Source organism: Eriocheir sinensis, chromosome 25 (assembly GCF_024679095.1).
Source record: "Eriocheir sinensis breed Jianghai 21 chromosome 25, ASM2467909v1, whole genome shotgun sequence".
Classification (NCBI taxonomy): domain Eukaryota; kingdom Metazoa; phylum Arthropoda; class Malacostraca; order Decapoda; family Varunidae; genus Eriocheir; species Eriocheir sinensis.
In genome coordinates this window covers 211,608-239,272 of record NC_066533.1, presented here as the reverse complement: position 1 = coordinate 239,272, position 27,665 = coordinate 211,608, and the positions used below count along the sequence as shown (strand labels likewise).

The following is a 27,665-nucleotide window of genomic DNA, read 5'->3' as shown; positions in this document are numbered from 1 at the left end:
ACAAACCACAGAAAACAACTCAAGCCTGTTCATTTGGTGGTAAGCTATTTTTTTGCTCTCTCTCTCTCTCTCTCTCTCTCTCTCTCTCTCTCTCTCTCTCTCTCTCTCAATCAGGTAATGAACTACAATGATGTAAAAAAAATCTGATTTACACCATGGACCAAGACAACCGGGGCTTTCCGCGCACACACACACACACACACACACACACACACACACACACACACACACACCTGTGTGCAAAGAGGCTTACTGTTATGTATTATATCCAAGTTATGATGAATTACACATGACATAATTCTAGTCTGCCTTGACAACCTCCATTTTCTCTTCCACTACTATGTTTTCTATTATGTTAGGGTAGATTACTACCCGGCAGGTCAGGAGAGTATCCAGGCACCTCCTACATTTCCACAAACACTTGAATGAGGGCCTTATTGTAGAATTTCAGGCTCTGGTGAAGGTATGACTAAGTTGCCAGCGATCACGAGAACACATTTGAAAGGAAGTGCACCAGGAAAATTCAAAACATACGGCGCAAAAATTCATGATTACATAAGCGATCACAGCGTCACGGGATCGGAGAGGCTTGATTATATAAGCGATTGCAGCGGTTTAAGGGTTAAATGGAGTTAAACACACTGCATGTGTCCTGTACTGAATAAACAAGTTAGGAGTTTGGTGTGCTTCAGCATACTCAGAGCCCACTCCACCGCCAACACCGAGCAGCCAGATGCGCAACAGCCTATCATTGAACCCAGTGAGGTCCCCAGGGTTGGTAGGGCTGAGCAGAGCAACAGGGGCAGCATCACACACCTGCATTCAATTGACTCATGGGTGAGGGGATGAATTAAACAGAGCAGTGGATCTGACGACCCCAACAAATATGGCATCCCACACAATAGTTTTCTCACAATATTCCCTCAGCAGCTCTTAATGGCGAGCTATCGCAGTTTAACAAAACATTTGTATGAAGATGGAAAAAAGGTGAAAGTGGCCGGACTTATAACTACGTCTGCTTTCAGTGATGTGCTTACATTCACTGCCCTCTCCCCCCCATCCCCACCCATTTCAGTGGGGCATTCGGCGCCATCTTTGCGAGACTTGTTAGTTCCATTGGGTAACGTTGCACAGTGCTGTGTCACCAATAAATTAACTAAACTCAGGGAGCAGGTGCTCACCCTCCTCATGACACTCTCCACACAACGTCTCCTCAAGCCATCTTGACGCAACTTGCTCACTCATTCCTCCCAGCCAATGGGAATATTTTCTAAAGTTTCACAGCTCTGAACATTAGTTATGAAACTCGGAACTGTTTCTATCCTATCACCAGACTTGAAATCGCTAGTTAGAAAAATGCAAGTCACAGGGTCCCACTGTATGACATGCAGTAATGGACTCATAACTGATCCCTGTGGGACTCCACTAGTAACAGGCCCAATCCAATTTATTGCCTGTAGCCTCTGCATCCTGCCTCTAAGCCATGCCTCGATCCATTTCAGAACATTATCCTCTATCCCATGGGCCTTTATTTTAGTAAAGTCTCTAGTGAGGCACTTTGTTGAATGCCTTACTAAAATTGAGATGAACAATATCATAATTTTTGTCCCTATCTGCTGCTTTGCACACCTTTTTGTAAAATAACAACAGATTAGTTAGACAAGATTTACCCTTAATGAACCTGTGCTGGGAGCTATTGATGAGGTTGTGTTTCCCTAGATGGTCACAAATATTTTCTGCTATAATATATTCAAACAATTTTCCTACAACTGATATTAACCTGGTAGCAGTGACGGGCCAATTTTGTGGCTTTACCGTGTAGCAGCGACGGGCCAATTTTGTGCCATGATTTAACCCTTTCCATCCGTGACGCAGATGTCGGCGTCACAGTATGGGAAGGGTCAAGAGGAAGTGGAGGATTAATCCTCTTCTAAACCTCTCAATCCTCCTCTAAATTCCTTTTAATCCTCTTCCATTTCCTCTTAAGAGGTTTAGAAGAGGATTAAGAGGAAATGGAAGAGGATTAAGAGGTTCAGAAGAGGACTAACCCTTTCCATACAGAGACGCCGTTGAACGCCGACGTTGGCGTAGCCGGAGTGAAAGGGTTAAACACCCCAAAATAGATGATACATAAACTGATCACAAATGCTTTGATATATATAATGAAATGGTTTGTGTGAGTGATGATTTTATCTTATTTTTCTCGCTTAGAGGGACCATAAAGAAACATGATCCCCGCTGCTACTGGGTTAAACTGATTGTGCAGTAATTTGACATTACTAATTTATTGCCTTTTTAAAAATCAGCACTTAGACCTTTTCCATGTTGACATAACTATGTCATTGTTCTCTATTTAATATAGGGAAAATGGATGCATAAGTCCTTTTCAAGTAAATCAAACAATATACAAAAATATTTACTTATAAAAAATACCACAATCTAACATGAAGTTCAGTAAAAAATATGCCTTACCCTTATGTTGGATTCAATGATTGATGGATCATCACATATTGATTCCACATAAAATAGTTTGTAGTCCATTTCTAGAACAACTTTGTCGTATATTAGTCTTCGTCGAAGCATAGTTGTGTTGGTGGCATCAAAAACCTGAAAGAGAATATACATCACAAAATCAATCATATTGATAAGTAACCATTTACCTCCTCCAATGTATTATCATGTATTTTAATATAATATTCTTTAAAGATATATGGTGTGGGAGGAAAAATGCTTTGCAATAAAGTCTTTCTATGAGGATGCATCCGCTTTTGTCAAAATTAGTGGAGAAACAAGTGAACATTTTGAGATAAAAGTGGGCTTGAGGCAGGAGTGTGTGTCATGTCACCATGGTTGTTCAATATTTGTATGGATGGTGTTATGAGAAAAATGAAGGGCAAAGTTGGAGTAAAAATGTATGTTGAGGGAAGGAAGTGGGTGCTGAATTCAATCTTATTTGCTGATGACACAGTGCTCATTGCAGAAAATGAAAGTGACTTACAAAATTTGGTCAGTGTGTCATGCCAGAGGATTCAGATAAGTTCTAAGTAATTATAAGTAGATATATAAGTGAGTCGCCCTCCGTAACTATTTCTCCGGCAACCACGGTCAAGGACACCACACCACGCTGTCCACACCTCCCCCTTACAGGTTCTTCACCCCCTCTCGCTGCCAGACAGGCAGTTTCCTGCCAGTCTGGCGAGTCGTGTCGGCCCTTGGGGCCCATATACCCCCACCCAGAAAGCGTGAGCATTCAGTCAGTTTCTTACCGAAAACCTTTTGTAAAAAAAATTTCCCTTCCAAAGTATTAATCCCTTAGGAGATTTTTGCCACAAAGGTCTTGTTATCAGCACCAGTCTGGATTAGTTTGTCAAGCATCAGTGGGTACTGTAAGTTTCCTAACCTCATGTTAACACTGGAAATTCCTGAACCCTTTCATTGTTAAACGGTCGCAGTGAGCGTTAGGCGTATTTGCTGGTGGTGTTAAATGCTCGCTGCGAGCTCCACCCGCACTCAAATCTCCCGCGTATGAAAGTGTTCCAACACTAATTCTCACAACACAGGATTGCCAATTGAGTGGGTTCTTCACTAAATTTGGTGGAAAATCATATCAGCCCAGCGCAGCAAATCTATGGACGAGTAACTGGTAGATGTTCTGGCCCAATATAGCGGCATTTTTGCATAGCTTCACCTATCACCTGACTGATTCTTTGACCAAATAGTTGTAAATATTGCAGTTGGCAATACTCCCTTGCCAGAATCTGAAGGAGAGGTGTCCGCAGTTCTCTCAATATGGCTGATCATCCTGCACGCACCGACGTAAGTGTCAACATTCAACACTCCCTGAACGTGCAAGAGAGGCATACATAACCGACTCCTATAGATCTGGACCTCCTCTTACCAATGGTGTTTTGGTTTTTAGCTGTGATGAATAGTTTTTGAGATACAGAGGTTAAAATAGACCCCCCATTGGGCTGCCTGACTGCGCCTGAGGGGATAGTCACATCCCGTCCTGCGCGCAAGGAAAGGGTTAAGCCTTTTCTGGTAATTCCCCCGTCTTTCCCTCCTCTTCTTGGCCCTGTATAAAAAGAGGGAACAGAGTGATGCTCGGCCTCTAACACGCCAATCTTCACTCAACTTCCAGGTAAGCAGCTACCCGGTGTGCAGTGATTACCACTCTTCCATCTTCCATTACCCTAGTGAATCTCCCCCCCTTCTCCCCAGTGCATTATTCCCCCTTGCTATCACACTGATAAATATCTAGGGACGAGTAATTACCCTTTGTCTCTCACAACGATCCTCACTCAATTTCCAAGCCCGTGACTTGCCCGGCAACATGACTGTCCCCACACACACACACACTTCCCAAACCTCACCCCAATTAATATTCACCATGTAATCGTTCTCTCGTCACCCTTGTGAGCGAACATAGGTCCTCCCAGGGTTAATTAGTGTAAATTGTAAGTTCCCCCAGGGTCGGTCTAGGTTTGTTAACATGCCCGTTCTTCTCTCGTACCCCCGTGTGAGCAAACCCTTGGTCCTCAGATTAAGTCAATTTAATAGTAAGCTTCTCTAGGCCACCCTATGTTATTACATAAAATTGTATATCATTTTGTAAGTAAACTCCCCTTATAATTGTATTATTCTGTTTGTCACTAACCCCCTTATATAGTCTTAAGGTTATGGGTAGACTCGGCCGGACGACACACCGGGAATACCTTGACTCACGTCCTCCTTCACAAGGTTTCATGCTACCTCAGGAGTCACTTCTTCAATTCTTCACCCCGGCATGATTGAGTGAAGGTTTAGTCCAAGTTCACTTCAGTTTTTTTCTCCCCATTGAGCTGTGAGGTTCATTCCACAGATTTTTTGGGGTGGTGGCAGCCTCTACCTTCGTTCACGCTCAATCACGCGGGAGTAAGTTTACCCAAGTCCTAATTTTATATATGTCTCATTAACACTATCACGCACGTGGACGTGACATACACGTCACTATAATTGTCTGGTCAAAATGCATGGCTTCTGATTGTCACAATCATCACGTCACTGGGACAAAAAAATTCACCAAAAATTCTGTAATTCTCATTGATGTGTGATACTTGGTCTGTAGACAGGCTAGCGCATGTCGGCTCGAGGTAAGCTGATAGACCCTTCTTGCTGGGAAACTCTCCTGGGTGACAAGTGACGCGAACAGAAAATCTCTTCAGTTGACTCTCTAGCGGTCGTGGACGGGTTAGTGTGTGGCGGGGGGAAGGGTTACCAAAGATTTTTTCTTTCAAGCCTAACTCATCAACTATATGTCATATAAGAAATCTGATACTACCATTGTATAGGTAATGATCTGTTCTTTAAGATGAAACCATAAAAAAACTATAACAGTTATGGAGGTAAGTGAAGATTTTTTTTTTAAATCTAGTATTTTCATTTTTTTCAAATTTATGACCGTTATAATTGGTGTATCAAAATTCCGTTTGTTGCACTAATTAGCTCATAAATGTCCCCTTCTTTTGTTATAGAACACAGTTTGTTATATTTTTACTCCTATGTGAAAATGTGAGTTTTTTATATCAGAAATCGGTTCGTGTCACTTCAACTCACGATATCTCGGTAAAATATAAAACAAACATTATTGTTTTTTCTTTCCATAAGAAAGACCTTACAATTTACAGTGGAATATATGTAGTTTCATAAAAGTGAACCGAGCAAAAGATTCAATAAGTGAGTTTTGAAAAAATTTATACCGCGTACTCAAGGTACCCAAATCAGGCCTCCCAATAGCCAGTTAAGTGTGCGTTTTGGACAAGAAAATCAGATGGGAGGGTGTGCGCGAAAGTGTTGAGTAAACATCAAGAGTTCAGTTAAAAAAAGAGCTAAGATGACCCTGTGAGATCCCGAGGCATTACAAGTGTTTTTGATAGTGTATGTGAAAAGAGAAAGCTGAAAGTAAATGTCAACAAAAGTAAAGTGATGGTTTGTGAGCAGAGTAAAAGTAAGGTTGTGGATTTTGTATGCCCATATAGAGTGGGAATTGAATGTGAAAAAGAATGCAAAATAATTTTGAATGGTGAAGAAATGGAGGAGCTTAATGAGTTTAAGTACCTTGGATCAGTTATGTGTAAGCATGGTGGTACGGAGGGAGAGATAAGAGAAAGGGCATTGCAAGGAAGAAGGGTGGTAGGGTCTTTGGGACGAATCATGAATGGCAGAAGTGTGAGCATGGAAGTAAAGAGCATACAATAATATTACCAACCCTCATATATGCAAGCAAAACATGGGCCTGGAATGAAAGTCAGAGGTCTAGAGTGCAGGCAGTGGAAATGAGTTATTTGAGGAGTGCTTGTGGTGCGAGTAGAATGGATGGAATGAGTAATGAAAGTGTGTACGAGCGTTTTGGAATGTGTCACGTGGGTGAAGGGAAGAAGTGTGGAGTGATGGAAGAAGTGAAGCGACAGACTTTAACCCCTTCAACACGAGGACACGTATACTGCGTCCTTGCGTGCCCCGTACCATATCCGAGGATGCGCATACTGCGTCCAGGCTCGCTTTAGCCAATAGATGAGTTATTTTATCTATATTTATGCTTACATCTCAAAATTATCAATTAATTTATGTTTCTTTATGTGCACCCTTTAATTCTGCATGTTTTCATATATAATACATGATGATTATGTTGAGTTTATGGCTGAAAACTTGTTATATTCAATAGCGACATTTGAAATTTGGCATGTGCGGCGATCCCGGATACGGCGCGAGGCACTGTTTTGGCCTGGCCGTAGTGAAGGGGTTAAAGTGGTTTGGCCACATGGAGTGAACAGAGGAGAGTAAAATGACCAGAAGGGTGTATGTGAGTGAGATAGAGGGAGGGAATGTTAGAGGACGACCTCCAGTGAAATGGAGAGATAGGGTGCAAGAGTATGTCAGGGAGAGGGGTGAAAGATCCTTGAGAAACTTTGAACAGGCAAGGAGGGAGTGTCTGGATAGAGAGAGTTGGAAGTTCTTCTGCCGTGGCCATCCCCTGGTGGGAGCTCCTAAGAGCAGGCGTCAAAGATGAATGAATGAATGAATGAATGAATATTCTTTAACCTTTTGAAATACTTCCTCCTCGAAATATAATATCAATCATCCCTTCAGTGGATAATGTAGTGGCATATGTAATGTTCTGTGGTGCTCAGCAGTTTCAAATGGAAGTACTATAGCGCAAGACGTGCACTGACCTATAATTGGTCAAGGGAGCATGGTTCGGTATTGTTTGAAAGAAAACAATATGCTTACTCTACTTCAGCACAAACAAATTAAATTTGATGGTGCATTAATTCAAAAAATGCCTAGTCGAATACTGTCAACACCTGCGGTTTGAGCCCAGGCACCAGATGTCAACAATTGTTGACACGCACGGTTTAAGGGTTAAGGGTTCCCCACCACATGAGGGCACAATGATCCCACAATGACCCTCACCCTGAACTGACCACCCAGAACACGATTTGTGGGTGACAGGATAAGCTGCGGCACACCTCATCACACAGAAACACGGCAGTTCTCGTTGGCAGACCAACTTGGTCAGCTTGGTCAACGTCAGCCAATAGAGTCAGTCTGTCGGCACCCTGCTACATGACGCCATAAATTGGCAAAGTCCCATACTCCCCCTCTTTCAATAGGGAGCAATCCTTAACCTGGTAGCAGTGACGGGCCAAATTTGTGGCTTTACCGTGTACCAGCGACGGGCCAAATTTTTGCCATGATATAAACCCCCCAAAATAGATGATACATAAACTGATCACAAATGCATTGATATATATTATGAAATGATTTGTGTGAGTGATGATTTTTTTCTCATTTTTCTCGCTTAGAGGGACCTTTTAGAAACATGATCCCTGTTGCTACCGGGTTAAACAACAACAAAACCATCACACAGGGAAGTACCAGATGACTCAGCCCATGTCACACATGGTGGTGGAGGGGGAACACAGCTGAGTTTCTAGGCCAATGTACGCATGTATTAAGGCCTAAGATTGTTGATTAGTGTATTTCAGAAGTAAAACCAAAGTGAAAGTCACGAGGAAACAAGTGACACAAAAGAAAATGAAAGGCATCTGTAGTATGCCAATATGCGGGTCACTCATCCTTTAGGGGTTAAGGCCCCCATACAATATCAATCATGATTGTGCAATCATGACTGTGTTATTTCCATGTATGAGAGCATAACTGAAGGATTGGGTAAAGGCGCTATTACACGGTAGTGATGTATCGGATATCCGCCTCCGCCTCCACAGTGAAAATAATATACGCATTACAATCCGCATCCGCGTTTTCAGACAACAAAAGCTCCGCATCATTGTCCGCTTCCAGGTTTTCAGATACCGTATTTCACGCCATATAAAACGCACCTATAATTTGGCAAGATATATTTGGAAAAAATAAAAAACTCCACATTTTCCCTGAACTTAATGTACTATTACATTTGGCCACCTTACTTACAATTATGACTATGATACCGAATGTTGCTTTGACGAGTTACAATGCTCTTACCCCAAGCAGCTGTGACTTTGAAATGGTAAACAAAAAGGTTGGTTGGTAGATTCACTCACTGCGCAGTAAGCAGGCGGTAACTCGCCAAACTACTGAGGGAACTAATCACACAGGGATGCTACGTTCGATGGGCAAGTAATTGGACTTGATCTTGACTTTCAGGGACTTGAACAAGACTAAAGACCTAAACTTGCTCAAAATGATTACTCCAAGCTTATCTAGTTTAGTGGAACTCTTTGTGGTATTGGAATAAACACGTGGAGAGCTACTGAACCAAACAGCTGATATGCTCTTCTTCTTCTTGTGACCAGAACTTACCGACCACACGAGTAACTGACATGTTGGTGACTGAGTTTCTGACTAGAATTTTGACGAGTTTCCTGTGAAATGTAGCCGACTTTGAATCTCTCGAGAAACTAGTGGTTGGGTGACCTTGTTCACACAGGCTGAGGTGAGATTCACAGAGATATGGGTGCTTATATAAGTAATATATACATAAAATATATATAAATTATATAAATAATAAAATAAATATAAGGTCGCTACTTCGTGGATTTTCGCCTATCGCGGGGGGTTCTGGAACCTAACCCCCGCGATAAACGAGGAATTACTGTACTGTGAGGTAACCATTTGTGGGACGCCATCTTTATTGAACTCGGCTAATCCCCTGTCCTGTGGAAGTTGTGTCAACTGAACACAGGGCTGCCCTGCATTCAACTGTAGCAGAAGTGACACTGCCCACACTCATTAACACCTAAAGGACAGATGGCTGGAATTCCCACTCAGGTGGAGAATGTGGGGTGCAGGTACTCCGAGGGACTTCTAGTTTCTTTCGTCATGTAAATGAAAGATTGGCGGTGTAAAAGAACTATGATCTATCATGCTTTTGTCTGAAATTGATACACATGGCATTGCTGAAGAACACCTATTTAGCCAAATTTTATCAACACAGCACACGCTCTGCTAGCAGAACATCGCCCTCTAGCCCGTCCTTTAGGGTTTAAATACAACTTCTTTGTTTACAAACACTACCACCTGCCTGTTCAACCCCCAAAGTAATGACTCAGCAGGGTTCAGTCTTGGTCTTGGATCGGGCAACTTGCCTTGTTGCATAACCTTGCAGAATGTTGCATGGTTAACAGGTTAAACAGTGTCTGGTAAGTACATGCATACATATTTGTAGTTAGGAGATGAATTTCTGAATGTATGGAGTCTGTGTAAACATGTCTGGTTGAATGAAATTTCATGTGAAGCTTTGAAAACACACTCCAAGTATCCAGAGTTTATGTTTATCCAGAACCTTTGGATCCCCATGGTTGCCAGTTACTAGAGGCTTTACTGTACCTATATGGTCCACAAACACCAACTCTGGCTGTACGGGCATGTGGCACACTACTCGAAAGTCAACCGTGCTCACCAGGTTGTTTCTGTAAGTGACAATACAAAGTGGAGGAGGCCAAGTGGACACACACAAAGCTTGTGGTTAGCCATGAGGTAGGACAACTTAGGATGTGAAGGGGAGCCTCCATGGAGACTTGCTTGGAAGGATCGCCAAGGTTAGCATTATAGGGTTGGTGAGGCGACGTGACCCCACCCCCCAGATTGATTGACTGACTAACTGTAGAGCATTATCTCATATTTTTCCTAAAATATTTTCTTCAAAAGCACGGAGTAAATTATGGTGGTGTGTATAATTGTCATTGTTAAACATGTGACTAAGTTCAGTGTTCTTGTGTCAGGGTGATTAGACATATTTTGTTCTCTCACTCATACGTTGGGGTCAGCATGACTCAGTTGACCTAGTATTGATTTTTCGAGCAGGCTTGTGTGGCGATGGGTGAGGTGCCAGGGAGCATTTAATGTGGGTCACCAGCTGTGTCTTACCCTTATTTGCCTACGTTGTTCAGGTGAGTCATTACTCAATTTGTCGCAGGTGACCTTTCAGTGTCTGCATTCATTGCAGCATAATCCTCTGTATGTACCCATGAGGGAGAGTAATGTCTGGGTGGGTTCCTGCCCGTTGGGTGCAGCATCCAGTCATGCTGACTCCAACGTAAGAGTGAGAGAACAAAATATGCCTAATCACCCAGACACAAGAACACAGAACCTAGTCACGTGTTTAACCGTGACATTCGCCAATACAAATGAAACTTTAACCTGGGCGCAAATCACTAGCATGGACGAACTCTCATTGTTTATTCACACCACGGAAGTTATGCCCCAGGCTTCACACAAAACTATGACAGTAATAAACTGGATATTATAAGAAATTTTCCATTTCCATTTTCCAATGCAAGATGGCGCCACTATAAACACTCGCCTGTGCCAGAACGGGCTGGGCCAACCATCAGGACCCACCGGGAAGAAGCCTTGGGCCGACCATCAGGCCCCACCAGGAAGATGCCTACAGGCGCAATAGGCAGCGGAAAAAAAAAAAAAAAAAAAAAAAAAAAAAAAAAAAAAACATTTAAATAAAAAAAAGTTAAAACTGGAACTTGAATATGAAACGTTAAGTGTAGCTTTGAGAAGAAAAAGATAATGAAGCAGATATAAAAAGGGGAATTCATCATCATCATTCATCATTTCATCGACGCCTGCTCCTAGGAGCTCCCACCAGGGTATGGCCACAGCAGAAGAGCTTCCAACTTTCTCTCTCCAGACACTCCCTCCTTGCCTGCTCAAAGCTTCTCAAAGATCATTCCCCCCTCTCCCTAACGTACTCTTGCACCCTATCCCTCCATTTTACTGGAGGTCATCCTCTAGCATTCCCTCCCTCTATCTCACTCACATACATCCTTCTGGTCATCTTACTCTCCTCCATTTGCTCCATGTGGCCAAACCACTTCAAAGTCTGTCGCTTCACTTCCTCCACCACCCCACACTTCTTCCCTTCACCCCTGTGACACATTCCAAAATGCTCATACACACTTTCATTACTCATTCCAGCCATTCTACTCACACCACAAGCACTCCTCAAATAACTCATTTCCACTGCCTGCACTCTAGACCTCTGACTTTCATTCCAGGCCCGTGTTTCTCTTGCATATGTGAGGGTTGGTACTATTATTGTATTTTTCAAATCCCTCTTTACCTCCATGCTCACACTTCTGCCATGCATGATTCGTCCCAAAGACCTTACCACCCTTCTTCCTTGCAATGCCCTTTCTCTTATCTCTCCCTCTGTACCACCATGCTTACACATAACTGATCCAAGGGACTTAAACTCATTGACCTCCTCCATTTCTTCACCATTCAAAATTATTTTGCATTCTTTTTCACATTTAATTCCCACTCTATATGGGCATACAAAATCTACAACCTCACTTCTACTTCGCTCACAAACCATCACTTTACTTTTGTTGACATTAACTTTCAGCTTTCTCCTGTTACAGACACTATCAAAAACAATGACCAAATTTTGTAGGTCACTTTCATTTTCTGCAATGAGCACCGTGTCATCAGCACGGAGGGCTGGAGTAGGTAGGAAGACACCTACCAAACGGGCGCAAGCCACTCCCGGTGAGGTATATGTGGGAGGTGAGAAGGGAGCTGAAGCCCTCCAAAGACCCTTCCCATGTCCTCACTAACCGTTTCCCTATTGTCTCACCAACACCGGAGAGTAGTTCTGCATGCTCTCTAACGACAGATCCTCTCTATCCACACCACACTACATTCACACAACATATACACCTTTTCCCAAAATTCAAATTTCAAAATGGTGCACCTACATCAAGCCTCGGAGTCCCCGCCTGGGGGACGACCACAAATTCCCCCACGGAGGACTCCCCTTCTGGCTGCTGACCCGAGAGGTGTCTTGATAACTCCTCGAACCTCTTTCTTCTCAATTTCTGCAACATTCGCAGTCTTCGTTCTAATTTTCATTCTGTGGAACATCATCTCTCCTCCTCTAAACCTCACCTTCTCTTCCTTACCGAAACACAGGTTTCTGAGGCTACTGACAGCAATCTCTACTCTGTTCCCTCCTACTATCTCTATTCTAAATTTCAATCCAAAGCTTGATGTTGCGCCTACGTGCGCAACGACATCACTTGCTTTCATGCCCGCAACCTTGACTCTTCAGAATTTTCCACCATCTGGCTAAGACTTCATTGTCATTCTATTACTAAATACATCTGTGCTGTTTATCTCTCACCTAACTCTACTAACTATGTAAAATTCTTTGACTATTTGAACTCTAAAGTGGAGCACATCTTGACACACTCTCCCTTCGCTGAAATCTCCATCCTAGGAGATTTCAATGTTCACCACCAGCTTTGGCTTTCATCCTCTTTCACTGACCATCCTGGTAAACAAGCCTATAACTTTGCTATCCTCAACGACCTAGAGCAGTTGGTCCAGCACTCTACACGTATTCCCGACCGTCTTGGAGACCGGCCCAACATTCTAGACCTCTTCCTTACCTCAAACCCTTTTGCTTATTCTGTCAAACTGTTCTCTCCATTGGGCTCCTCCGATCACAATCTTATTTCTGCATCCTGTCCTATCACTCCTGTACACCCTCTGGACCCACCGAAGAGGCGATGCTTCAGGCATTTTGCTTCAGCTCGGTGGGACGACCTGAGGATATACTTTTCCGATTTCCCGTGGAATGATTATTTCTTCCAGGATAGAGACCCCTCTGTGTGTGCTCAGCGCATCACAGAGGTGATTGTCTCTGGAATGGAGGCATACATTTCTCGTTCTTTCTCTACTCCTCATGCTAAAAAGCCTTGGTTTAATCACGCTTGTTCTTGTGCTGTCAATGATAGAGAGGCAGCTCACAAAAGGTACCAGAGCCTTCAAACTAATGCTAATTATGAACTTTAAATTTCTGCCAGGAATCGTACCAAATCTATTCTCCGACTAACCAAAAACTCTTTCATTGATAGAAAATGCCAAAACCTTGCTTTCTCTAACTCTTCCCGTGACTTCTGGCATCTAGCTAAAAACATCTCCTCCAACTTCACTTCTTCATCTTTCCTTCCACTCCTCAGTCCTGATGGCAACACTGCCATCTCATCTATCTCTAAGGCTGAACTCTTCTCTCAATTTTTTTCTAAAAACTCCACTCTGGACGATTCTGGGCATATTCCTCCTACTCATCCCCCCTCTGACTCCTTTATGCCTGTTATAAAGATTCTTCAAAATGATGTTTTCTATGCCCTCTCTGGCCTCAATCCTCTGAAGGCTTATGGACCTGATGGAGTGCCTCCTATTGTCCTTAAAAACTGTGCCTCCGTGCTGTCACCCTGCCTGGTTAAACTCTTTCGCCTCTGCCTGTCAACATCTACCTTTCCTTCCTGCTGGAAGTATGCCTTCACACAGCCTGTGCCTAAGAAGGGTGACCGTTCCAATCCCTCAAACTACCGTCCTATAGCTTTACTTTCTTGTCTATCTAAAGCTTTTGAATCAATCCTTAACCGGAAGATTCAAAAGCACCTTTCCACTTCTGACCTTCTATCTGATTGCCAGTATGGGTTCCGCAAGGGGCGTTCTACTGGTGATCTCCTAGCCTTCCTAACTGACTCTTGGTCATCCTTTCTTAGCCGTTTCGGTGAAACCTTTGCTATTGCGCTGGACATATCAAAAGCCTTTGATAGGGTCTGGCACAAATCTTTGCTTTCCAAACTACCGTCCTACGGTTTCTATCCTTCTCTCCGTACCTTTATCTCCAGTTTCCTTTCTGACAATTCTATTTCTGCTGTGGTAGACGGTCACTGTTCTTCCCCTAAACCTATTAGCAGTGGTGTCCCACAGGGTTCTGTCCTATCTCCCACTCTCTTTCTGTTGTTCATTGATGATCTTCTTTCCAAAACGAACTGTCCTATCCATTCCTATGCCGATGATTTCACTCTGCATTACTCAACTTCTTTTAATAGAAGACCCACCCTACAGGAACTTAACGACTCAAGGCTGGAGGCTGCAGAACGCTTAGCCTCAGACCTTACTATTATTTCCGATTGGGGCAAGAGGAACCTAGTGTCCTTCAACGGCTCAAAAACACAGTTTCTCCACCTATCCACTCGACACAATCTTCCAAACAACTATCCCCTATTCTTTGACAACACCCAGCTATCACCTTCCTCAACACTAAACATCCTCGGTCTATCCTTAACTCAAAATCTCAACTGGAAACTTCATATCTCATCTCTTACTAAATCAGCTTCCTCGAGGCTGGGCATTCTATACCGTCTCCGCCAGTTCTTCTCCCCCGCACAGTTGCTGTCCATTTACAGGGGCCTTGTCTGCCCTCGTATGGAGTATGCATCTCATGTGTGGGGGGGCTCCACTCACACAGCTTTCCTTGACAGAGTGGAATCAAAGGCTCTTCGTCTCATCAGCTCTCCTCCTCATACTGATAGTCTTCTACCTCTCAAATTCCACCGCCATGTTGCCTCTCTTTCTATGCTGACTGCTCTTCTGAACTTGCTAACTGCATGCCTCCCTTCCTCCCACGGCCCCGCTGTACAAGACTTTCTACTCATGCTCATCCCTATACTGTTCAAACCCCTTATGCAAGAGTTAACCAGCATCTTCACTCTTTCATCCTTCACACTGGTAAACTCTGGAACAATCTTCCTTCATCTGTATTTCCTCCTGCCTATGACTTGAACCCTTTCAAGAGGAGGGTATCAGGACACCTCTCCTCCCGAAATTGACCTCTGATTTTGAACACTCCTTTAATCTCTGTTCTGGAGCAGTAAGTAGCGGGCCTCTTTTTTTTTTTTTTTTTTCATTACACCCTTGAACTGTCTCCATAGCTGTAAAAAAAAAAAAAAAAAAAAAAAACTCAAATTCAGTACCCACTTCCTTCCCTCATCGAACATTCTTTCTCCAAGTTTGCCCTTCATTTCTCTAATAACACCATCCATATAGATATTGAATAACCATGGTGACTTGACACAACCTTGTCTTAAGGACACTTTTATCTCAAAATGTTCACTTGTTTCTCCAGTAATTTTGATACATGCAGATGCATCCTCATAGAAAGACTTTATTGCACAAACAATTTTCCTCTCACCATAAATCTTTAAAACATCCCACAATGCAATACAATCGACTTTGTCATAAGCTTTTTCCAAATCCATGAAGGCAGCGTATAGTTTCTTTCCTTTTGCTATTATTTTTTTTACTACCATCCTGAAGGAAAATATCTGATCCACACATCCCCTTCCCTTCCTGAAGCCTCCTTGTTCTTCACTGATTTTCTCTTCTGTAAGTCTTTGCACCCTCTCTATTATGACTTTTCCATATACCTTTCTGGGTATACTCAGGAGACTTATACCTCAATAGCTCCTACATTCCCCTCTCCTGCCCTTCCCCTTGTAAACTGAGACAATGATGGCAAAGAGGATGTAAGTGAAAAAAAGTTCTAAATAGGTGAAAAATGGACAGCATCAATGGAAAACCTTTTTCTTCTTTTTGCATGCAGCCTTGACTACCAGAAGGCAATCTGCTACCATTTCTCCTTACTGGAAAAGGAGGCTGGTCGCCCTAATTGGAAAGAGATAGGGGACCAAGAAGACTGCAACAACTACCATGACATTACCCTGCTCTGTGTGCCAGGCAAGGTGACATGGCCAGAGGAGCACCTGGGTTTGGCGTCATGGTGGGTGAGGCAACGCACCTCACTGCATATGCCCCTATTGATTGATTGTGATACAATATTAAATGAAATAAGAGAAAACATTAGAGATAAAATTATAAAATTTGCTGGATGTATTTCCAGCACAGTGCAGAAGTAATTCTCAAGGCACTCACCGCCACTTCTCCGGATTCGTTTTCCAGCCATTCACACACATCTTCCAGGGCATCCAGAGCACACCTCTGGCGCAGTGCCATCGCCTCCTCATTGTCACTCCGGAAGAAGTTGTGGTTTTTGTACATCTGGGTGACTCTGCGTCGGTATTCTCCCAAATTAAAAACTGAGGACAGAGGTTGGTAAAAGGTCATTTATTTTGTCTGGTAAGTTTTTCTTCTCTGGCTCCTATATAATTTCTTCAGTTATCTAAGATTTATTGAATTATGTTATCTATCGACTAAATTACTTGAATGTTGTCTTTCTGCTCACTCCTTAGGTTGCTAAATATCTGCCTATTCACAAACCATTTGAGCTACCTCCTCATTATTATCATTATCCCTTTAACCTTAATGTCTCTCCCTCCCCAACAACTTTTCAAACATGGGAGCTTTCAGCTACCATTCAAATATGTCTGAAGTATTATTTTTTTATGCAGTTATTTTCTTCACAGTTTTTTTTATATACATCTCCCACTGTTCCACTCTAAACAGACATGCAAACAACACACTGAAATTATATTAATCTACTTTGTTGTATCTTTTCTCTAATCTTAAAAATTTCTATTAATACTATATCTTTGGAAAATCTTTACTCTGTTCTCTTTGGCCAGAACTGTGTCTTCTGACTAGTTTTCTTGCTTACACCTCTGTAATAAACTACAGGACAGTATGATGCATATACTAACCTTTGGTCTTAATACCAATCCAGTTGAGGTAACGTGTGAGCTTTTTGGCCATATAGGTTTTGCCTCGGGCTGGTAAGCCCACCATCACTATCACATGTGGTATGTTTACATAATTGGCACGTTCTCCTGAAACAAAGAAGTTAAAGGTAAGGTAAAGTTGGGGGCATACGCTATAGCTGCACGTGGCTTTGATGCTCATCTCCATCGCATTAGCCCTTGAGCCTGTGGTGGGAGGGAACCCATTACCGCGGGACACAAGGCCAGTGTGACATCCGGCTTACCACAGTTTACCTACCCCAGGTTTACCCAGGTACCCATTTATCTACCAGCCTGAGAGGGAGAATGATCAGCTGGGGGAGCTGCAAGCTGACTGCCTGGGCCATGATTTGAGCCAGGGCCCACGGAATAGTAGCCAGGCACACAGACCACTAGACCACGGAGGCGTTAAAGTTAAAAATCCAGTGGAATTCATAACTTCTGAACTTTATAGTATTCATTTTGCATTTTTTTTTTTATATATTTAGATACTTTACATTACATGTAAAAGGGAAATACAAAAGCTACATGCCACCGATGTCTGTGAACTATTCAGTTACTCCTTTTTACCAACTGCACACCGCCCCCTCCCACCTATACACGCACCATCTCTACCAACTTTTTCGCCTGCTCCATCCAATTTCATAAGGGTAGTTTACATTTATCTCAACAGCCTTACTTAGTGGTTTATACTATTTTTTTTACATGCTCGGACAGATTTTGACCATGAGATGTGTTTAAAGTGAAGTACAATTTGTTAGATAGAATTTCTTGTGCAGAGAAGTTGCAAGACATTATGAAAAGATAGCATCTCCACGTTTGACAGCTAGGCAAACACTACCGTGCGCATCCACCAATTAGGCCGCACACAGGAGGCGAGAAAGCGGGCGAGAGCGAGAAACTTTAATACATAATAAGCAATGCAGGGGCCACGCTGGCAGCGAGCAGGTAATGGCGAGAAAGTGAGCTGATAAACGAGAAAGCGAGAAGAGTTGATGATTAACTTTTCTCGCTTTTCTCGTGCGAGATTGCTCGGTCAGGAGTGACATCACAGACATGCTTCTCTATTATTTGCCGTAACTCAGCTCATACACAGGATAGGACATTTTGGTTAACACCGTTAAACGCAGCAGTGATTGCAGAACTCGAATATGTTTGTGAAAACTCAATAAAGCAGAAACTAAATAAATAGTGACAAGTTAAATTTAAATAATCACTAATTAATGTTTATAACACATTATACATATGGCTACCATCTGCAGCGGCTATGAAATGAGTACTAAAATAAACAATTCCATCTTATAGAGAAAAGACTCCTGAAGATGATGGTGTATAGATTTTTCATAAAACGCCAAATAAGTGAAGCACAGAAATATTTTTTAAAACATTTCACCTCAGCCCTCATTTGCGCCGACGGGGGTTGGTGCGAGGCTATACTGGTCTGCGGGTCACGTTGCCATGACAACCCTCATCTCGCCTCGCTCGCTTTTCGTGTGGCCACAGAAACTCGCCTTGCCACTCTCGCTCTTGCTCTCGATCGCTTTCTCGCCCCCAGTGTGGCCGCGGCCTTAGTCCTCAAGGAGTATATTACCACAGCTCTGATGCCAGTACAGTAAACCCTCTGGTATCCGGGTTAATAGAGCCACGGGGGCACCCGGATATGGGAAAAACCCAGATATGGTGTAGGTTAAATCTACGGAGCCGAAAACCCAGCTTTCGATCATGGCCTGCCATAAAGGCAACGACAGAGTACAGGAAACTCTCGATTAAAGCGTGTTTGGTTTACACGTTTTTTAAATAACGCGGGGTCCAAAATCCATATACTGTATTTTATGGCTTACAAGACGCTGCATCTTGGGAGACGCACCCTAATATTGGAGAGAAATTCTGAGAAAAAAAAATTAAGTCATTCTCACACAAGAACAGCTTCACCATGTCCATGAATTTATGTAACCTTTTCTTAAAACTATCTATTGTCTCAGCACTCACCACAAGTTTGCTGGAGCACTCACCACAAATGTACAACTACTATACATTTCAGCGGCAGACAAACGCTGTTTTTCGCAAATATCTCCTAAACGAATCTATGGATCAGTATGATATTTCAGCACACTACCTATAATACCCGGACCTAATTTATGGCTAACCTACCACATTACTATATGTCTTATGTGACGAGTTTACTTGTGAAAAATAACACAAACCCGACGAGTCATGTTGACGCATTCGAAGGAAAGTGTGCCCCCCCCCCCAGCACCCTCCCAAACTATTCCTAGCCACAACTACTCCCCCTTCTCGCTCTCGTTATCCCTCCTCTTCTCCCCCTAACTTCTCGCCTCCCTCATCACTCTTGTGTCCCTCCCTATTTCTCCCATCACTGTATTATATATTAGAATGTTATGTACGTGTATATGTATAGATAGTATGATTATTAACTAAGAGCATGGTACAGTTCCATGGAGGCAAGACGTATTTCACGTTGATAATTACTGTACAACAGCCTCGGGCTGGGGAAGGGGGATGGTGTGAGTAGGGGGGTGAAGAGGGCAACCAGGAGGGGGATACTGCGATATTGGAGTAGGGAAGGAGTGGTCTTTGGGTTGTTCGGGGCGTTGGTGGAGGGGCTAGAGGAGTACCCCACACTAGTCCGATTCTGTTTAACACCTTAGATATGATGACTGGATTAGGCTTAATATCACTCAATAAGCTCCTAACATAACACATATTGCAACATGGTATATTAGCCATAAATTAGGTCCGGGTGTTAAAGGCAGTGTGTTGAAATATCATACTGATCCAATGATTCGTTTAGGAGATATTTGCGAAAAACAGCGTTTGTCCGCCGCTGAAATGTATAGTAGGCAATTTCAACTACTGTTGGTAAATACACACACACTGAAACAGTGGGTCCCCGACATAAACATGGCGGCCTGTAGGCTATTGGTTTGTTTACATTCTTCACTCGTCCGATTTTGTCCGTATGGCGATGACATACTAGTTGGTGGTTAGTAAATATACTATACATCTTTCATTGTCCAAGGGTGGTTTTATTTCCATAAAAGTGAATCAAATTTTTTTTTAAATATGTACGTAAAAATATGAAAGAGTCAAAGAAATTTTATTCATCGTCAAACCCCAAGAGCTCATCACTACTGGATTCATCTGTAGAGTCATCACTACTGTCAGTCATAAACAATAAATGATCCTCACTACCATCCATGTCATTACTTATACCACACTTTTTGAAAGACTTGACAACAACTTCGGTTTTAATAGCACAACATACACAATAAACAACAGACGTTTGGGCTTGTGGCTTGGCTCCAGGAAGGTTTATGGTATTGGAAATTCTTATAACAAGTAAGTACTGAGGTTATATCATATAAAAGGCTGAATTAAAGTTACTTAAGTTAACCTCATAATGTAATGACAACATACAAATCCACGTCCCTATCGGTCGAGCCAATACGGTGACCGTCCAAGCTCACTTGAGCCTGGACGTTGCTACCACAATACAACATTCATCTTGGAAGACGCACAAGTATTTTTCATAGTATTTTTTAGGAAAAAAAGTAAAATACGGTAAATGTTTAATTTACACGTTTTTTCACTTAAACATTTTATGGAGTGGCCACCAGATGCCTCACGCAACTGGACTCACACGGCGCCGCGGCCACACAGCTGAGCTCAGTTCTTCCCGCGAGCCGCTTAAACAACAATACAGTACCCACGCTGCCACGCTACTCAACAATAGGGGTTGGCAGGTACCAGTACCAGTACCGGTACTAATGGTACCAGCTATACGGTAAGGTACCGGTACCAGACTGCTCAGTACCAGTACCAATACTAGCCAGCCGCTCATGGTGTCCCTCATTTCTTCCTCACACGAGTGAGGCTGAGACTGAGTGCCTGAGTTGACATCTCGGTGATATGGATATTCTCTCTCTCTCTCTCTCTCTCTCTCTCTCTCTCTCTCTCTCTCTCTCTCCACTAAATGAAGTGAATTTTTATTTTTCAATAGAAACCTACCTCTTGTTTGATTTACATTGTTTGTGATTTACGCGACCTCTTCAAGGACACAATATTCGCGTAAATCGAGAGGTACCTGTACTGCATAGGTACTTCTGTCCATACTCATAATATGGTATGCCCCATGGCTTTGTAGCAGTCAGTCTGCACCAGGGCGTGAAATGTGAGCGATTGACGTGCTCCAGGCGCTGAGAAAAGGGTTCGAGCAGCGTTGTCACAGTTAGCACTCGCGGCAATCTCTCCAGGGCTTATCGCAGTCCTGCTGCACCTTGGAAGGATCTGTTACTTGGGATTTGGCAATTAGGCGCGACAGCCTCGGCCGCTAACCCATTGATGGGGTGCCTAGCCTGGCCAATCACAGCAGCGGGGCCTGGACCCAACCCAGAAAAGCCCAGGTATTTGTTGCAGCTTAACCGCCCAAGTCTGCACCATCGTGTTTACCACGTAGGCTTTCTAGCAGACCCAGCACTGCCACAAGAAACTTTTTACGAGTCCAGTTTTACAAAACTGGAAGGTCGACGCTCTGTGCTTTTCTTAGGTGCGCGCCCGCGGCTTTATCGCTGCGTAGCTGCGTTAGCAACCTCGTGGCTACGAGCACCGTGGGCTTTACCACCCGGGTCAAACAGGAGGTACAGTAATCCCTCTTTTATCGCGGGGGTTAGGTTCCAGAACCCCCCGCGATAGGCGAAAATCCGCGAAGTAGCGACCTTATATTTATTTTATTATTTATATAATTTATATATTATATTTTATATATATTATTTATATGAGCACGCATATCTCTGTGAATCTCGCCTCAGCCTGTGTGAACAAGGTCACCCAACCACTAGTTTCTCGAGAGATTCAAAGTCGGCTACATTTCACAGGAAACTCATCGAAATTCTAGTCAGAAACTCAGTCACCAACATGTCAGTTACTCGTGTGGTCGGTAAGTTGTGGTCACAAGAAGAAGAAGAGCGTATTGGCTGTTTGGTTCAGTAGCTCTCCATGTGTTTGTTCCAGCATCGCAAAGAGTTCCACGAAACTAGATAAGCTTGGAGTAATCATGTTGAGCAAGTTTAGGACTTTAGTCTTGTTCAAGTGTAGTCACTGCCTCATCCTGTCTGGGTCCTCACTGCCAAGTTCTCGAGCATTTAACGGTAGCAAGCTGTAACACACTCTCCCTTTGTCTCCGAGCTAACCACTGACGAACCAACAAATGCTACGGTCGCTGAGCCAATCAGCACCTAGGATACAGAACACAGTGTTGGTCGCCTCCCATCCATCAGCCAATAGTGTGCCGTGTACAATCACACATGGGCAAACTAGCTCAAGTGGAAGTGGTCGTAGCTGTGTTTTACATACGTGCAAGTCTTTGTCTACTCATCTGCAGTGGGCTACGTATTTTATTTCAATTTAATATTATTTTAATATGTTCTTATTAATACTTTCTTAATTTTTTGTATTGTTTACAATTTTTTAGGCTAGAAAGTGCTTCTTTTACTGCGAAATAAGTAAAATAATAAATATATCAAAATACCTCTATACCGCAAAATTCCGCGACATAGCGAAAAATCCGTGATACGAAACTAAATATTTACAATTTTAAAATCCGCGATACATCGAGACCATGATAAGTGAACCGCGATATGGCGAGGGATTACTGTATACCAGAGCGATACCCGAAGCGGTCCGGGCGGCAACGGGCATCAAGTGCTCTAAGCAGGCTTCTATACAGAAGCCAAGGCAGGCACCCCAGGGCGCTACCCTTTTAAGCCTGGCAATGAGCCCGAAGGCCCACAGACACCGGGCAAGTACGCCAGGCTGCCCCACTCTGAGTGTGAGTGGAGAGGATAACCAAGGAGTCAATGACAACCTGGTGCATCCGCTTGCGTGGTGATCTGTGGCTGTTTAGTTATACTGTGTTGCCCTTGCGAGCCAGGGGGGCGGGTACCCCCTGCACAGTGCATCCAGCGGGACCACGGGGAGGCCAGCCGCAAGAAGTAACCACAATTTACAGCCAGCCCGCACCTCCAGATCAGGCTGGCCTATGGGACTCCCAAACCCCTGCGGGCCCCTTTACTCGCCTTATCGTAAGCATGGTAAAATCTTTCTTTCACTATCAGACCAAGGGCGGTACTTATCCGCATTTTTTATTTTGCCCTCACTCCCACAGGAGTGCTAGTGGACCCGCATGCCTTCTCCACGGGGACGGAGCCCTACTCACCTAGTCCAGTCTGGATTTATGCAGTCATCAAGGCTTAAGCTAGGGTTCGCACTGTGTGTTTCATTTAAACAGTCCTTTGACACTCCCGCCATTTAAACCTGCACTGCCTTGACTCTCATCACTTCGATATGGTCTGCAGCGCTCGGCAAGAACGTTGCACTGCGAAGCACACAGCTTTCCTACCAATCTTCGCACCAGGATGCCAATATCATTGATACGTGCAAGCTGAGGCGCGCCTTACGGGTGCGGTACGTCGCCCGAGCAGAGCTTAGAGGCATCGCGCGGGCAATTTGAACGACTTTTGGCGGCGCGCGACAATTTTCTTAAAATATTTTGGAAAAATCAAATATTTTTGAAAACTCCCAGATACGGGCGAGGTCGGATACGGTGCAACTGGATAACTGAGGGTTTACTGTAATTATAATTTCATAAGTATCTATGTAAAGGATATACATCTCTCTCTCTCTCTCTCTCTCTCTCTCTCTCTCTCTCTATGAAAAATTATAGTAAAATATGCTATAGTGCAAAATATGCATTATTACATACAAAAACACAACAGTATTAGGTAGCTGCTATATATTAAAAGGCTACATCACACCATTAATTTTTGGTAACAGTTGATGATCAATTCATGAATATGACAATGTAAGTCACAAAAATCATACAAACTATCAGTGTTAGGAATCAAGGGAGTAATTCATTGGTCCATTAGCCAAAATTTTCAATAAATTAAAATGGGTATTCATCACTAAAAAAGAGGTGCTAAGCTTCCATGGTTACTTTCTATCATTATGATTCCAAGGATGAGTCTATAACAGTATACAAAAAATACTTACCGTCCTCTAAACTAGCATCCCGATAACTGATTCTTCTGTGTCGGATCATTATTAAAGAATAAAAATGCCTCAGTATTGGGCGTCAAGACTGAAAGTGACTGCAGTGAGAAAGACCTGTGTACACCTGTGGGTAAGTGACAGTCCTATAATGTGGCCGAGCCTTTATTTAGAACAACGAAAGTGTGCCTCTTAAACCCTCTTCAGAATAATGATAAGAGTCTAAAAACCTGTTATTATGACCTCAGTAAAAAACTAAAAGAAAGCAAGGATGCTAGGCTTATTGCGTATTTCTTTATATTTTACTAAAGAAAACTTGCTTACTTTTCTTTTTGATATTGAGGATAATGTCTAGTTAATACACAAAATATACCATTAAACACAGAACTTTATGGCAGTTTCTGGGTTACTACTGATAATGCCAATGTACTTATCTGATAAAACTTAGCTCTTTTATTGTAATCAACATTCCTTGTTTTCTTCCTCTTGGGAGTTATGAAGGATGTAACAACTGAAGTTTCATGATGTAGCATCTATGGTATACTTCACACAACTAGGATCTATTTTCAGGAAGTGCAATCTTTAAAGATCCAAACCATGCTAGTAAAAAAAAATAAAAAAATAAAAAGTCCCAGAAAAGATATCCATGATTTTCTTTGTCTCATTTTACCCTTCCCTAAAATAAAATGTATTTGAAAGAAGACAGCTACACACCTCTGATTGGGAAGGGTTTGTTCTTTGTCAAAAGGCTTGTTGATGAGGAGGAAGACATTACACTTTCACTTTCATTAAGCCACAAGTCTCCACTGCCTTGCCTCTGCTCAACTCGACCTCCTCGGCCACACACACAACCCGGAGTGTCAGGAATGTCCATGATTTGATGACCGTTTCTGGCAGGGTTAAAAACATATTTAAGAATAAATATTCATTGAAAAAATAACAAATTTCAATGTTTGAAATTTTCATGCATGATTAAAAAGAAAAGTTTAGGGTAAACAACGGAAGTTAAAGAAAATCAAACATTGTGATGGATTACATTAACCCCAGGTGGTCGGCTGACATACACAAAGTCAAGCGATGGGCACAAAGAGCGTTTGATTTTTAGCCTACTTTTGAGCTCAACAGCCATCTCAAATAGTGTGTATCAATAATACACTTGATGGGAGTGGATTCTACTATAAGCATGGTGCCTATATGAATACCTTATTTCCCGCCATAAAAGACGCACTGGAGTATAAGATGCACCTAATATTTCACAAGATATATTTAAAATAACAAAAAATTCCACAGTTTCCATAAACTTAATGTACATGCAGTACAGGTAACTCTCGATGTACGCCAGTATTGCATCCTTGAAGAGGTCGCGTAATTCAAAAACAATGTAAAGCAAACAAGAGGTAGGTTTCTGTCCAAAGATAAATACCGTATTTTTCGGCGTAAAGCGCGCACCTTTTTCACATAAAAAATGCCTGAAAGTTTAGCCCTGCACGTAATACGCCGAATGTACAAATTTTTAATGATTTTTTTTTCTTCTTTGGGGTGTTTTTAAGAGTCTGTTTTTTGTCTTATCCAATAACAACGGCAAACTTACCTTTATTATTGTTTATAATCCTTCATAGTCCATAGCTGTCTTATAATATGTTACCATAGAATACAGGGTGATCTAATAACTACTGTACAAAAGTTAATTGGTGGAGGATCGCCCATGCCTTGCTGTTATCCCGTTTTTCCGTCGGGCGCCATTTGTATGATCTTGATCTTGATGTCAGAGGTGGCTTAAGATTGTATGACTAAGGAGCAGTACAAGCTACATAAAAAACATAAAAAATCATATTTGAAAAAAATATCCATGTGTTCATTATTAATTATTAATATTAGTGAGAATAATGGGGTAAATATGATATCAGAAACTGTACATCATGAGTCTTGTACGAGGAGTTATTTCGCGCAATACCAGCCCGGCCGCCATTTGCATTGTTTACAAACCACACAACCACACCCATACAACAAACAGCTGCATGCCGCGTGTCACCAGAACCGTATGAATTGTCTTGCCTAGTTGTCTGTCATAACCTACGAGTGATGGTGGGAATAATATGCTTATTCACTTCATTCAGTGGAGAGAGAGAGAGAGAGAGAGAGAGAGAGAGAGAGAGAGAGAGAGAGAGAGAGAGAGAGAGAGAGAGAGAGAGAGAGAGAGAGAGAGAGAATATCCATATCACCGAGATATCCACTCAGGCACTCAGTCTCAGCCTCACTCGTGTGAGGAAGAAATGAGGGACACCATGAGCGGCTGGCTAGTATTGGTACCGGTACCGAGCAGTCTGGTACCGGTACTGTACCGTATAGCTGGTACCGTTAGTACCGGTACCTGCCCACCCCTATTGTTGAGTAGCGTGGCAGCGTGGGTACTGTATTGTTGTTCAAGTGGCGCGCAGGTAGAACTGAGCTCAGCTGTGTGGCCGCGGCGCCGTGTGAGTCCAGTTGCATCAGACACCTGGTGGCCACTCCATCAAATATCGCGTATAAGTGAAAAAAAACGTGTAGATTAAACATTAATTTGGATTTTGGACCCCGCATTATTTAAAAAACGCATAAACCAAACTCGCGTAAATCGAGAGTTACCTGTATTACATTTGGCCACCTTTCTTACAATTATGAGTATGATACCTTATGTTGCTTTGTGCCCTTCTCCGTGTTCAAACTGTTCCACTCTTGGCTGAAGAATTACAGTACTCTTACCCCGAGCAGTTGTGACTTTGAAATGGTAAGCAAAAGGTTGGTTGCAGAGCTGGGCACTTTCGATCATCAGTCCGATCGTCCGATCTGATTGGAACAGCAATTGGCGATCGGAATGCAAAGATTGGATCATCTTTGTAAAAGGGAATCAGAATGTGGAGATCGGAACTTCACAAACTAACTTCCGATCACCGATCACATAAAAAAATGTGGTCAATGTTGTCATGGCAACAACTGACTGCGGACATTTTGAAAACCTCACGCCTCACTTCTAACAATTATTCTTATACACGTTGCTAAATAGATACTTCAATAAGCGTCGGGGGCTTCGTTGGTGCAGTGGTTAGCACACTGGGTAGGCACACTTGGGTAGGCGGTGGCTGAGTCGTCAGAGTAACGGCCTCGTGTTCAGGAGGACGCGAGTTCAATCCCCGCCCGGTGCCACCAAGCTGGGATTTTTCAGCCACCGCCGAGTGGCTTAAAACTACCCACATGCTGTCCAGAAGACCACCTATCAACCCGGACTCTAGATTCTAGGATCAAAGATGAGCTCTGGGAGGGCAGCATGAGCCAATGCAAGATGGCGCCACTATAAACACTCGCCTGCACCAGAACGGGCTGGGCCGACCATCAGAACCCACCGGAAAGAAACCTTGGACCGACCATCAGGATCCACCGGGAAGAAGCCTACCGGCGCAATAGGCCACAATGTAAAAAAAAAAAAAAAAAAAAAAAAAAAAAAAAAAAAAAAACTCGGCTCACAACCGAGAGAGCTTGGGTTTGATTCCCCGGCGGAATGGAAAAATTTGGGCG

General features: G+C 42.9%; 2 protein-coding genes across 5 annotated transcripts in view; both read right to left on the bottom strand.

The window, feature by feature from the left end:
- Positions 1 to 2,465, bottom strand: part of LOC127003199 (uncharacterized) — a 98,044-nt gene extending 95,579 nt beyond the window's left edge. Inside the window, exon 1 of the mRNA XM_050869571.1 lies at positions 228 to 2,465. The gene's annotated coding sequence lies outside the window, so the exon portion shown is untranslated. The remainder of the gene's footprint in view (positions 1 to 227) is intronic.
- LOC127003196 (6-phosphofructo-2-kinase/fructose-2,6-bisphosphatase-like) overlaps positions 1 to 27,665 on the bottom strand; it is a 145,680-nt gene that overhangs the window by 99,089 nt on the left and 18,926 nt on the right. For 2 of the 4 annotated variants that reach the window (XM_050869560.1, XM_050869559.1), the window contains exons 2-5: positions 24,828 to 25,003; positions 17,010 to 17,135; positions 16,285 to 16,448; positions 2,473 to 2,607 (exon numbers count right to left, since the gene is read on the bottom strand). In XM_050869560.1, coding sequence (XP_050725517.1) covers positions 2,473 to 2,607; positions 16,285 to 16,448; positions 17,010 to 17,135; positions 24,828 to 24,987 — 585 coding nt within the window. In that variant the 5' untranslated portion in view covers positions 24,988 to 25,003. Of the gene's footprint in view, positions 1 to 2,472; positions 2,608 to 16,284; positions 16,449 to 17,009; positions 17,136 to 24,116; positions 24,285 to 24,827; positions 25,004 to 27,665 lie in introns of those variants that run through there. The other 2 variants (XM_050869562.1, XM_050869561.1) reach the window with 2 other exon arrangements.